Below are 13205 nucleotides of genomic sequence, written 5' to 3'. Positions count from 1 at the left end.
ACTGCTGATTTCCAGTAGAGATTTCGATGGGTATATCGGCGAAACAAGTCGTTTTCGTCAATGCTCTATCAATCGAGTATTCCAAATCATCAAGTTGTACAGGCCGTCAACGCTCTCTAGTACATGACGTATCTCCCTCGTCTGAACATTACAGAATGTTGTTGGATGGCCTAGTGGACTGCATGTTGGCTTAGATTATTTTAGTTCTTGATGAATGGCGCGATGTCAACTCTAACGCGGGCCAACCACCGCTGCGCGTCCACGTTTCTGCTTCCTTCGATCACACGAAACACCAACAAATATATCAAGCAGACGGCTATATATATAGAGAGAGAGTTGTAGCAGACTAGCAGCAAAGAAGATCGATCGATTCCCTGGAGGCCATTCAACAACTGCTAGGAGCAAAGAAGTTCGAGTCCCTGGAAATCCAGTCAGCCATCAACGGTCGAGCCGCCGCCCCGACCATGAGCGACACCGTCGTCATCACCCTCGCCGTTGACAAGAGCAGCGCCATCCAATGGCCAGGCATCAGCAAGGTACCCATCTCTCAAATCTTCCGTCGCGTCCGTGATGTAAAATTCTTTGTGCATCATATCGGTTAATCCTCGTGATGGTTGGCACTTGGCAGGGGACGTCGTCGACGGGCGGGATCGAGAGCGTGATGTTCACGTACAAATTCATGGAGGACCAGCCTGTAGTGTCCACCGACGTGCAGGGAAGGGAGGTTGAGCCGTGCGCCGACATGGTAGATAACGCAGTCAGCGTGCCACAAACAGACGAGGGAACTGCCGCCGCCGACTGCATGCGCACCGCCGATCGAGAAGTCGACGTTTGCGCTCGCGAGAGCAGGGGTCATGTCGCCGACGTGTGCTCAGAAGCGCAGCTCATGGCCGGCAACTCTGTTGTCTACCTTGATGATGAAGGCCCAGTCGCGCGGCTCTTTCAATGGGTTGCCGGTCTCTGTGGAGGAAACTGGGACTTTGCCGTCCATGCATGCCCTGAAGCACAACTCATAGGCGATAACCCAGTTATCTACCAAAACGGTCTCGTCCAGTGGCTTCTCCGGTAGTCTCTCTTCAGTTACGCGCTGCCGATCGTGGAGACGGCCTTGTTCAAAGTGAGGTTTATAAATGTCAAAGAAATCACAGTTTGGATTGGATGTCCACCAGATATATATCCCCACCGGCCGTCCGTTTCAGTTGGGATCCAAGCCAGGGAGGAAATGCTTTGACTCTCATTAGGTGAGGCCAATCGCAGGACACATCTGCATAAATCCCAATGTTTATATCCTAGCTCACTTGATTTCTCTTCTTTCTCCTCATTGTACATAAACACCGTCCATTTTCCTTCATATTGCTGGAGTGTTGCCGCTGCTTCGAGTTTGTAAGTTTGTCCGCAGGTGTATTTCTTTGTAATCTAGTGGAAAGAAATTTGATTGTGTAAATTTGTAATTTGTCGATCACTGAATGTATAATCCAGATGTTTGTGATAACTACATATATCTTATATTATTTTTCGTTTTATCGAGGAACGCGTATATCCCAATAATAATCAGATAAACAAGTAAACCATATGTTAGCAAAGAAATTGGAGGACTTAATAATTTATAACAGGTAAAGAAATTTCTACACGGCTACACACCAATCAAGAAAAGCATGAAACTAAGATCAAACAAACCAATGGAAGATTTCATTTTTAGGAAATCAAAACTCAATCTTTTCAATTTCTACCCCAACAAGATTAGAACACAGTTTCCAGTCAATATCGCTACAAAAGGAAGCCGGCACATGAAGCAGAACCAAATAAAGAGTATTTGCTCATGCGACGGTACATCATCCCGAGCTTCACAAGGAGATTAACAAAGACTGGGATCCATGTCGCAGTTCTATTGAGTCCAAATGAGCTAATTGTTGATCCAATCTCATGTTTTCAAATACAATATATAATTATTAGGTAGTTGACCTGAGTGAGAAAGATAGAGGCAATCTTATGTGATGATTTTTAATTAGATCGGGCTGGGCATCTCCAACTTTCCGTGACCCATATATGGCTGGCTAGAAAAGGTGCGCGGGCACCACTTCGATCCGAAAGCAACCAACTAAACTTGTTTTTGTGCTCATTTATCTCTCTTATTCCATCATTCTAAACAACTAATCAAGTGACAATGCATGATTCTAGTACAAGGAGACATTTGATCCAAGCCAGGGAGGAAATGCTTTGACTCTCATCACGTGAGGCCAATCGCAGAACACATCTGCATAAATCCCAATGTTTATGTCGTAGCACATCCTCGCGTTCACAGGCTCATTGATTTCTCTTATTTCTCCTCACTGTACATAAACACCGTCCATTTGCCTTTGTATTTCTGGAGTTGCCGCTGCTTCGAGTTTATAAGTTTTTTCGCGGGTGTATTTCTTTGTATATCTAGTGGAAAGAAATTTGGTTGTGTAAATTTGTAAATTATCGGTCGCTGAATGTATAATCCAGATGTTTGTAATAACTACATATATCTAATATCATTTTTCTTTGTATAGGTCTTGTTTGTAGCCAGGTCAAACAGGAGCCATGTCTTGTGCATGTGCCTTAATTGACCGGGTAACATTATTCCCGCTCAATTGAAGACTAGCCCAAGCATCCTGTCAAATGCTTCAGCTTCCTTTCTATGCGTCCCTTGAATAGCAACTCATGTTTGATAACCTTGTTATCTACCTTAATGGAGAAGGCCCGGTCGAGTGGCGGCTCCGGTAATCCGCCGCCTGCTCCGCATCGTTTAGGAGAGGGCACGTTAAACATGAGGTTTGAAGGTTGAGCAAATTCACGTTTTTCATGGGCTTCGAGCTTCCTTCCGCCTTGTGTTTATACTATTTTTGTGCACTATAACTAAAAAAAATTACATTTACTCTAATATTTTTAGGCAGCGCCGCTTCACTTATGCTTCGAGTTTGTAAGTTTTTCTGGAGTAGTGCATTTCATTGTAATATAGTAAAAGTGAATTTCATTATGTAGTTGTCTAATTTTTGATCCATGAATGTGTTATCAAAATGTTTGGAATAACTACCAGTATTATTATTATTTCTTTGATGAGGAACATGTATATCCCAATAGACCAAGATATGGGCATAACCTGAAGCCATGCTCGGCCAACTCACTTGTCATGTATGTATGTGCATTAATTAGTAGCTAACTGTAGCTATATGCATTAACTACTAGCTAACCGGGGTTATCGGTGGTAAAGTGATAAAAGCGTATTCATGTATGGCGTGCATTGTCCAGGTCAAGCGGTAAGACACGAGGAAGATGTCTCGGGATGGTTTTCTCATCCATGGATAGGATGGTTTGGACCTCAGCTTTCTTAATCTCTCGAATACAAACTCTGGCTTCTTGGAGGTACGTGAAGACTACCATTGGGCGAAGCTTCGGGAAGATTTCCTAAGCCGACGCTCACGTAAGGGCTTTAATGTCATGCATATGACGGTTCAGAGAAGAGAACACCGACCGACTCCCTAGGCGGCCGGAACTGTCAACACAACAACCACACTTACCAGCCTGGAGGACCATCCACACTGGGCTAAATTTACTGTTTTGACCCTTTTGGCAAAGTGATGCAAGATATGACCTTAGTCGAAAAAAATTAGGGTCCGGCCCCTTTTCTTACAACCGGGGTCGATGGCGTTAGGATATAACAACCTACAGTCGAGGCCCCTGCTGGCTGTAGGTTACTTAATGACATTAGTTAGGTAAACAACATGTCGCCTTTGCCGTCAACCCTACCGGCGAGGCCCTCGGCGGTAGGCTATTATACCCTACGGCCATCGACCCCGATGGTAGGGTTCAAACAGTTATAATCCACGAGGAGGCCACTGGCGGGGCCCACCACAAATCTATAGCCCCCATCTTCCTCCTACCACCCCAAAGAACAGAGAGCAGGCTACTCTCTCCTCTCCTCCACTCCCACCCTTGGATCACTTTCGTTTATCCATCGTTGATGTGGATCGAGATCGATCCACACCGAGAGAAGTAAGCTTCTTCAATCCCTCCGGGTAGTTTTACTCAAAAACTTATGGTTTTGATGTATTTTTTGGCACAAGATGATCTAGTGGTTTTAATTGTTGTTGATTCTAGGTTTATTTAGAATAATTAAATGTGATGGATGTGTTGAAGATGAACACGACTTCATGTTGAAGTAACTAGTTTTGTTGATTCTATCTAGTTTGATGATAAACTCTAGCTCACATTACAGCTTTTTTAGAATTAATCATTGATGCTTGATAAAATAAGATTGATGTTGGTTCAATCTGATTGATGTTGGATAAATATGATGATTATAGCTTATGCTAATGTTGATTATATCTTTATTTAGATCATTTTAGCATGATGGATATTCCTATGTTGATAAATGATTCATATGCATATATGCATATTAAATTATTGTTGAATGATGAATGAATATGGACCAGGGGCAGGTAGTCCGACACCACTCGGTAGGCGGAGACTTCAGCCACCGGCTCCAACGGGGAAAAGGCTAGCACCGCCGCTACCGAGGACATCATGTTTTCCATTTGACCTTGCCTGCATGGCTCCACCACCTCGGTGCCTGATGTCTACTACGCAACCTTCTCCTTGTAGACGTTGTTGGGCCTCCAAGTGCAGAGGGTTGTAGGACATTAGCAATTTTCCCTCAAGTGGGTGACCTAAGGTTTATCAATCCACGGGAGGCGTAGGATGAAGATGGTCTCTCTCAAGCAACCCTGCAACAAAATAACAAAGAGTCTCTTGTGTCCCCAACACACCTAATACAATGGTAAGTTGTATAGGTGCACTAGTTCAGCGAAGAGATGGTGATACAAGTGCAATAAGGATGATAGATATAGGTTTTTGTAATCTGAAATTACAAAAACAGCAAGGTAACAAATGGTAAAAGTGAGCACGAACGGTATTGCAATGCATGGAAACAAGGCCTAGGGTTCATACTTTCACTAGTGAAGTTCTCTCAACAATGATAACATAATTGGATCATATAACTAGCCCTCAACATGCAACAAAGAGTCACTCCAACGTCACTAATAGCGGGGAACAAACGAAGAGATTATTGTCGGGTACGAAACCACCACAAAGTTATTCTTTTTGATCGATCTATTCAAGAGTCCGTAGTAAAATAACACGAAGCTATTCTTTCTGTTCGATCCATCATAGAGTTCGTACTAGAATAACACCCTAAGATACATATCAACCAAGACCCTAATGTCACCTAGATACTCCATTGTCACCTCAAGTATCCGTGGGCATGATTATACGATATGCATCACACAATCTCAGAATCATCTATTCAACCAACATATAGAACTTCAAAGAGTGCCCCAAAGTTTCTACCAGAGAGTCAAAACGTGTGCCAACCCCTGTGCATAGGTTCCCAATGTCACGAACCCGCAAGTTGATCACCAAAACATACATCAAGTACTCACATGAATCCACGTGTGCCAACCCATATGCATAGGTTCCCAATTGTCACAAACCCGCAAGTTGATCACAACAGATAAACACGTGCAAGACATACATCAAGTGTTATCAAAGACTCAATCCGATAAGATAACTCCAAAGGGAAAACTCAATTCATTACAAGAGGGAGAGGGGGAAGAACATCATAAGATCCAACTATAGTAGCAAAGCCCATGGTACATCGAGATCAAGACATCTCAAGAACACGAGAGAGAGAGATCAAACACATAGCTACTGGTACATACCCTCAGCCCCGAGGGAGAACTACTCCCTCCTCGTCATGGAGATCACCGGGATGATGAAGATGGCCACCAGAGATGGATTCCCCTCCAACAGGGTGCTGGAACGGGCTCCAGATTGGTTTTTGGTGGCTACAGAGGCTTGCGGCAGCGGAACTTCCGATCTAGGTTTCTTTTTGGGGGTTTCTGAATTTATAGGAATTTATGGCGGTGGAATTGCGTCAGTTGGGCCCACGAGGAGGTCACAAGCCTGCGCGCCACCAGGGGGGGGGGGGTGGTGGCCGCGTGAGGGCTTGTGACTCCCTCGTGGCCCATCTGGCCTTCTCCCAAAGCTTCGGGGGTCTCTTTTGGTCCAAAAAAATCATCGTAAAGTTTCATTCCATTTGGACTCCGTCTGAAAATGGGCCAAAAACACGGAAAAAACAGAAACGGACACTTGGCACTGAGTTAATAGGTTAATCCCAAAAAAGATATAAAATAGCATATTCATGCATATAAAACATCCAAAGTTGACAAGATAATAGCATGAAACCATCAAAAATTATAGATACGTTGGAGACGTATCAAGCATCCCCAAGCTTAACTCCTGCTCGTCCTCGAGTAGGGAAGTAATAAAGAATGAATTTTTGATGTTGCATGCTATCTAGCATAGTTGTCCTTTGTAACTTTTCTCACGTGACATGAATGTTCAGATCCGTTAGATTCAAAACAATAGTTTGCTATTGACCTGGAATACACTTTCTCACATGAATATATCTTTTTAAAAATACTATTGAAATACGTCCAGGATACTTCCTCCATCCAATGAAAATTGTACGTATAGACATTTTAGGACAAATTATCAGGTGAAGTAAAAAATGCACCGGAAAGGTGCAAGCCACCATCTCTCTCCTCTTTAATTATCCAACACCCAATGAGCTAAGTGCATGTAGAAAGTAAGAAGACTATGTATAAAATGTTATTGGTCTTGATTACCGTGTGATGAGAAAGAAGCATTTTTTTCTACTTTAAAGTGCATTGAAAAGATAAAAGTACACTCTTTTGTGGATAAATTTTAAAACCAAACGTACACGCTTCACCGGACGGAGGGAGTGTACAGCATGGTGACATCCTTTGCAGTCGAGTATCATATGGTGGGCCCCTAGTTAAGACTAAGCTGGTGTCGTTAACTGTTGGGTAGAGCAGTTGGGGCATTGGGAGTTGTACGATTGTCTACGCGTTTTTTTATCCCACTTAAAAAGGTGGGTCCACGCGCATGGATGGATAGGCAACAATAAAATTTAATGCATTCTCATGCGAGAAAACGGATGCAATTTTTTTAAATTTTTATTCAGTATTGGGATCTCAATATTTTTTTCTCCGAACTTCGTCAAGATAAAAGATTTCAAAAGAAATATTAATACACCTTACTTTTTTCTTTTAACACCCCCCTCCCCCAAAAAAAATGTAAGAAAATATTTTGTGCAAGCGAGCGAGCACCCAGACATCCGTCATTTTAGGCCAGGGTTGTTGGTTTCCCGGAAATGGGTACCTGGAAAGAGAAATATAGGATAACTATTAAGCACTGGATCGAATTCCAATCGAATTAAATACCAGTTAGACTGTGTACGTAAGAGTGTTGACGTCAGTCCCTCGTGTGAATATCATTGAATCTTGCTTAGTGTAGTTGACTGCATATTAGCTTAGCTTTTTTTTCTTTCCTACGGCGCGACGTCGACTGTGTGTCACGCGGGATGCCCGCTGCAAGTCCACGTTTATGCTTCCTTCCCTCACACGAAATCTCAACACGTATATAATGTGCCATATGTAAGAGAGAGCTAGCAGCAAAGATATTCCATCGATCCTCCGGACTGCCACTAGCAAAGAAGGTCGAGCCACCGGAGAGCCAGACAACCAGCAACGGCCGAGCCACCGCCCCGGCCATGAGCGACACCGTCGTCATCACCGTGGTCGACAACTCTTTCATCAACAAGAGCCGCCTCAACCAATGGTCTGGCATCCAGAAGGTACGCACCTTCAAAATCTTCTGCCGCACTCGTGATGTAGAAATCCTTGTTCATCGGTTAATCCTTGCGCTGGTTATCACATGGCAGGAGCTGCAGACTGACACGTCGTCGGCGGACGGGATCGAGAGGGTGATGTTCACGTGCAGATTCATGGAGGATCGGCCGTTCATGTACCGTGCTTGCCACGATCGAGACCCGACCGCAATGTCCATCGACGTGCAGCGAAGCGAGGTTGTGACAGTCGATGCGGGGTACGATGCAGTCAATGTGCTTCAAACAGACAAGGGACAAATCACCGACAACTTTGCTCGCACTGCTGCCGAAGAAGTCATGGTGTGCGCTCGTAGAGACAGGTGCCATGCCGCCTATGCATGCCCAGAAGCGCAACTAATGGCCAGTAACCCTGTTATCTACCTCAATGACGAAGGACTCGTCAGGCGGCTCCTTCGGTGGGTTGCTGACATATGCGGGGGCGGGAACCATGCCGTCTATGCATGCCCCGAAGCGCAACTCATGGCCGGCTGTCCTTTTATTCAACTGAATGAGGAAGGCCCGATCGAGTGGCTCCTCCGGTGATCCATCACATCTCGTGCCATCAAGTTAAATTTGAGGTTTGGAGGTTTTGCAAATCCTTGTCTCTCACGGGTTCCAGCTTCCCACTGCCATGTTTTAATACTACTATCTCTCCCAGCCTCTCCTTTTGCAAGTATTTATAAATATTTTTCATTTTCTTTGATATTTTGGCATTGTGGATTCATTTGTATTTTTTTTTCTGCGATGGCTTCTTTTGTGCTTTGAGTGTGTAAGTTTTTTTTTGGCTATATTCTTTTGCATTCTGGTGTAAAGGAATTTGATTTTTTAGTTCTCTAAATTATTGGCAATGAATTTTTAACCCAGATGTTTGGAATAACTACTTATTGTTTTTCTCTCTCTGACGAGGAACCTGTACATCTTACTAACTTGATAAACTTAGCAAAACACCTATTAGCAAAAAAATCACAGGACTATAAAATAGAAATAGATAGAGAAATTTGAGCATAAAGACACATAACAAACATGCAAAACATGAAACTAAAGCCAAACGAACCGATGAAAGTCCTCACTATCAGAAAACCAAAACTCTCATGAATTTCTGCTCCAGCAAGAATAGAACAAAATTTCATCAAAGTTCGCCACAAAAGGGAGCCGTCGCATGAGAAAAACCTTATAAACATTTTTTGTGCATCGTCCTGAGCGTCACTTTGATCTTGGCAAAGACTCCCAAAAACCGGGATGCATGTCACATATCCGTCAAGTCCCAAGGAGCTGATAAGAAAAAGCCATGCCAACTAGACCACACGACCAGAAATTGTAAACCAACGTGATACAAACCTCATATCTCGATCGACGCTGGAGGCAAACCATCATTTAGAAGGAGAGGGATAACTTATTATGCAAGTCGAACTGACGTAGTTGATCGAGACAACGAAAAACCACATACCTAAGAAAATATTTTAAATCATCGTCTCCCAACCTCATGACAGCGTATAGGTTATTAGAATTGAGACGGCAATTTAACAGTGAAAACTGATAGGGTCTTAAGGGGATTAGAGATGAGGAGGAGGCTGTGACAATCATTCTTTTTAAGGGAACTTCAATACTCAAACAACTAGGTATTGTTGTCATGCTAATTCACAGTGGGTCTCATATTTTGCTGGACAAATTAGAAATGTGTAAAAACACTAGAGGTACACACAAACTTGTGGAGTAAGAATCATTTAGTCTGAGATCTTGCAAAATGAAACGAGCTACTACAAAAATAAACTTGATCCAGTTCAAATTGTTCGACATTACCCTAGATCTTACTCGTGGAACGCCAGACTAGAAAGAGAAACACACCCACGGTAAGTGCTTTTTGCCAATAAGACCCTGGAATTTGTTGGAAATATGCCCTAGAGGCAATAATAAATTAGTTATTATTATATTTCTTAGTTCATGATAATTGTTTATTATCCATGCTATAATTGTATTGATTGGAAACACAGTGCATGTGTGGATACATAAACAAAACACTGTCCCTAGTAAGCCTCTAGTTGACTAGCTCGTTGATCAGAGATGGTCAAGGTTTCCTGGCCATAGGCAAGTGTTGTCACTTGATAACGGGATCACATCATTAGGAGAATCATGTGATGGACTAGACCCAAACTAATAGACGTAGCATGTTGATCGTGTCATTTTGTTGCTACTGTTTTCTGCGTGTCAAGTATTTATTCCTATGACCATGAGATCATATAACTCACTGACACCGGAGGAATGCTTTGTGTGTATCAAACGTCGCAACGTAACTGGGTGACTATAAATGTGCTCTATAGGTATCTCCGAAAGTGTTAGTTGAGTTAGTATGGATCAAGACTGGGATTCGTCACTCCGTGTGACGGAGAGGTATCTCGGGGCCCACTCGGTAATACAACATCACACACAAGCCTTGCAAGCAATGTAACTTAGTGTAAGTTGCGGGATCTTGTATTACAGAACGAGTAAAGAGACTTGCCGGTAAACGAGATTGAAATAGGTATACGGATACTGACGATCGAATCTCGGGCAAGTAACATACCGAAGGACAAAGGGAATGACATACGGGATTATATGAATCCTTGGCACTGAGGTTCAAACGATAAGATCTTCGTAGAATATGTAGGATCCATTATGGGCATCCAAGTCCCGCTATTGGATATTGACCGAGGAGTCTCTCGGGTCATGTCTACATAGTTCTCGAACCCGCAGGGTCTGCACACTTAAGGTTCGACGTTGTTTTATGCGTATATGAGTTATATGGTTGGTTACCGAATGTTGTTCGGAGTCCCGGATGAGATCACGGACGTCACAAGGGTTTCCGGAATGGTCCGGAAACGAAGATTGATATATAGGATGACCTCATTTGATTATCGGAAGGTTTTCGGAGTTACCGGGAATGACGAATGGGTTCCGGGAGTTCACCGGGGGGGGGGGGGGGGCAACCCACCCCGGTGAAGCCCATAGGCCTTGGGGGAGACACACCAGCCCTTAGTGGGCTGGTGGGACAGCCCACAAGTGCTCTATGCGCCAAGAGAAGAAAAATCAAGAGGAAAAAAAAAGGAGGAGGTGGGAAGGGAGGGGGACTCCCTCCCACCAAACCTAGTCCAACTCGGTTTGGGGGGGGAGAGTCCTCCCCCTTGGACTCGGCCGACCCCCTTGGGGCTCCTTGAGCCCCAAGGCAAGGCCCCCTCCCTCCCACCTATATATACGGAGGTTTTAGGGCTGATTTGAGACGACTTTTCCACGGCAGCCCGACCACATACCTCCACGGTTTTTCCTCTAGATCGCGTTTCTGCGGAGCTCGGGCGGAGCCCTGCTGAGACAAGGTCATCACCAACCTCCGGAGCGCCGTCACGCTGCCGGAGAACTCTTCTACCTCTCCGTCTCTCTTGCTAGATCAAGAAGGCCGAGATCATCGTCGAGCTGTACGTGTGCTGAACGCGGAGGTGCCGTCCGCTCGGTACTAGATCGTGGGACTGATCGCGGGATTGTTCGCGGGGCGGATCGAGGAACGCGAGGACGTTCCACTACATCAACCGCGTTCTCTAACGCTTCTGCTGTACGGTCTACAAGGGTATTTAGATCACTCATCCCCTCTCGTAGATGGACGTCACCATGATAGGTCTTCGTGCGCGTAGGAAATTTTTTGTTTCCCATGCGACGTTTCCCAACAGAATTCATATAAGTTTACATGACCCTACCCCTTAAGTGTCTATGCATTAATTAGTAGCTAGTTGGCGTTATCGGTGGTAGTACCAGAGATAACAGTGTAGCATCCGTGCTCGTTCATAATATGTACATGGTCCAGATCAAGGGTGTTCAGATATGCAGCAGATATCGCCATCATGCATTTATAATTTAGTGCTTTGGGCCTCAAGCTTGCTTATTCACTCAAATTGTGGAAGCTTCAACGAGTTACTGGTTTAGCCCATATGTAAGACTGTTGACGTCATGTGTGTGTGTGTATATATATATATATATATATATATATATAGGTCACGCCATTCGTCACTCAGGATGAGGAATAAGAATTCCTCACCCAGTCCAATTCCACCACCATGACTTGAAAATGTAAGAAAAATTAGACAGGAGGTAATATTACACTCTTAAGGAAGAAATTTTTCTTCCACTGTATAAAAAAATCTGAGGTAATTTGACAACATGAATGATATAAAGTTACGTTTTGCATGTGAGAAAAAATATGGTGCGACAATATAACACTAAAAATTGATTTGGTAATTTGATATTAGAAGCGAGGTAATTTTACAACATGCATACTAGAAAGTTAAGTCTTAATGTTTGAAAAAATGTGGCATATATATATATATATATATATATATATATATATATATATATATATATATATATATATAAATAGAAACTCTATTCATCACCCAAGGTGCAGAATAAATTATGCCTCACTCCAGGTAATTTTACGACATTTCATAAATAAATTAAGTTCGAAATGCAAATTTATACATTTATATTGATTAACTACGGAAAATTTGCCATAAGAAAACAAAAATATAGATCATAAGACCAGAAAAATTGCATTTTATGTATATTTTACACTATGTTTTTATGTTTGTAATTTTACGTGACATAAAATATTTTTTACGATCTCTTTTTACGTATAAGATAAGATAAAAATTTAAGAAACGTAAAATTACGGTGTATTAATATGAAAATAGATAGGGGTGAAGAGTTAAGACATATGCTTCCTCGTTTCTTGTCCGCCCATCTGCCATACAACCTACATCGCACACGATCTTGCTTAGTAACCGAGTGAATTACATTGTAAATAATTCACGCAGAGAACCTGAGCATAGTTTTTTTTGAATTCCAGTACGAGATATCCGGAAACCAGCGGAAACAAAAGAACCAGTTTATATGGTCATCGTTTGAAAAATTCAACTGGATTCGAATTAAAATGCACATGATAGATTGATTGTTCACACGGATGTAGGTTGATTGATCGTTGGATGTAAAATGTATGTTCTCCACAATATCATGGATGTATGTTCTAACCGAGCGTAAAATGTATGTTCTAACCGAGCATAAAATGTATGTTCTTAACAATATCATGGATGCAATCATCGTACAATGGGATAGATTGATTGATCGTTGACCAAGAAGTAAAAAAATAATCTTGAAAAACCTTTACACTCTATATTTGTACGAATTACAAACACAGTAAAACGAATAATTAGCCGGTGCGACGAGCTCCAGATCCGCCCGATCATTTGTTACACGCAGGATGGTGTGCTGTTGACTGGCTGCCATAGTCCACTCCGTGTTTAAGAAGGCACGATGGCTTGTTGGATGAGTACTACGGGTGCCAGCTAACCCTGACGCGTCCATTGAGCTTGAGCTTCCTTCATTCGCACGAAACTCCAACACATACCATCTA

The 13205-nt window shown here is 42.9% G+C and overlaps 2 protein-coding genes across 2 annotated transcripts; both read left to right on the top strand.

Annotated features, from left to right (window-relative positions):
- Window positions 1-323: 323 nt before the first annotated feature.
- On the top strand, window positions 324-1451 carry LOC123404556. The gene is made up of 2 exons (XM_045098496.1): window positions 324-536; window positions 629-1451. Exons 1-2 carry the CDS (start codon window positions 465-467, stop codon window positions 1067-1069), a joined length of 513 nt encoding a protein of 170 aa, XP_044954431.1. The 5' UTR covers window positions 324-464; the 3' UTR covers window positions 1070-1451.
- A 6125-nt stretch (window positions 1452-7576) lies between these two features.
- On the top strand, window positions 7577-8317 carry LOC123395278. The gene is made up of 2 exons (XM_045090258.1): window positions 7577-7741; window positions 7829-8317. The coding sequence occupies exons 1-2, from the start codon at window positions 7658-7660 to the stop codon at window positions 8315-8317; spliced, it is 573 nt and encodes a 190-aa protein (XP_044946193.1). The 5' UTR covers window positions 7577-7657.
- Window positions 8318-13205: the final 4888 nt, after the last annotated feature.

Source organism: Hordeum vulgare, chromosome 1H, assembly GCF_904849725.1.
Source record: "Hordeum vulgare subsp. vulgare chromosome 1H, MorexV3_pseudomolecules_assembly, whole genome shotgun sequence".
NCBI classification, from domain to species: domain Eukaryota; kingdom Viridiplantae; phylum Streptophyta; class Magnoliopsida; order Poales; family Poaceae; genus Hordeum; species Hordeum vulgare.
The sequence above is the reverse complement of the archived record's forward strand: the minus strand, read 5'-3'. Positions and strand labels throughout refer to the sequence as shown.